General features: G+C 42.5%; 1 protein-coding gene across 1 annotated transcript in view; it reads right to left on the reverse strand.

The window, feature by feature from the left end:
- The window catches only part of INHBA (inhibin beta A subunit), a 23,853-nt gene that overhangs the window by 17,119 nt on the left and 5,793 nt on the right, over positions 1-941 (reverse strand). The window contains exon 2 of the mRNA XM_019509084.1: positions 860-941. Within this exon, the coding sequence (XP_019364629.1) occupies positions 860-941 (82 nt within the window). The remainder of the gene's footprint in view (positions 1-859) is intronic.

Genomic DNA, 941 nt, shown 5'->3' on the forward strand with positions numbered 1-941 from the left:
ATGTATATGTGCTGTTTTACACTGACTTCTGGTCCCACTCATTTAAAGGAGGACTTCACAGCTGCTTTCTATAGGCATGTGATACGATTGGAGCAACTAGTTAGTAAAATCTATAATCTGCACTTTCCAGTCTGAAGAATTAGGAGAGCAAAATAGTTCCAAATGCACCCTATCAAGGTTGCATTTTGGGGCAGGGAGTGCTTAGAAACAGAATCTTACTTTTTTCCAGCAAGCAAAAGTCAGCATTCCAAATTGGATCAGCTACAACTGCTTGCCCAGTTCTATTGAAGTTATCTGACAGTTGCTGCAACACTTTATTGCCTGAGATGCTGTGTTAATTAAAAAACAAAACCACCCTCTCGCTTGTATAAGTCAAATCAGTTCTTTATGATGTTATACTTACTGATAGATTTTTTACAAGGAAGGGTTTGTTTTGAAAATAATATATAGCTCCCTTTCCTCAGAAACGCTCCAGGAGGTTGCAGCCTTTTCCCTTTCACCATCAACCCTGTGATCCAGTATTTTAATGCAACTGCCCTGGTTTCACACATCCTGGCACAGTTTGAAGGACCCCTTTGCAGCTTGACTTTCTGCTCAAGATTGGTTAGATTGCTTCCTCACTGTTTGGCTCTCTGAGTTTAACAAGTGCAGTCTGTAGCCAAGACTAAATCAGGGAGAATCAAATTCCTTCAGCCTCCCCCCTCCCCCTCTCCTCCCTCCCCATCCCCATCCCCATCCCCATCCCCATCGCCATCCTTACCCTACAACCTTACAGACACATTGTTGGGGAGAAGGAAAACGTTCATTGCAGTTCTGGCAGAGAAAGATATTTCACAGTATTTCTCTTTGTAGCACCCACCTGATTCTGCAAATGTGATGATTTCTGAGGTTTGCTCCACAAGTTCATTCATTTCTGCTCTTCTTCCAATGTCATCCTCTAT

The sequence above is a fragment of the Gavialis gangeticus genome, unplaced genomic scaffold, assembly GCF_001723915.1.
Source record: "Gavialis gangeticus isolate Ggan-Ray unplaced genomic scaffold, GavGan_comp1, whole genome shotgun sequence".
Taxonomy (NCBI): Eukaryota; Metazoa; Chordata; order Crocodylia; family Gavialidae; genus Gavialis; species Gavialis gangeticus.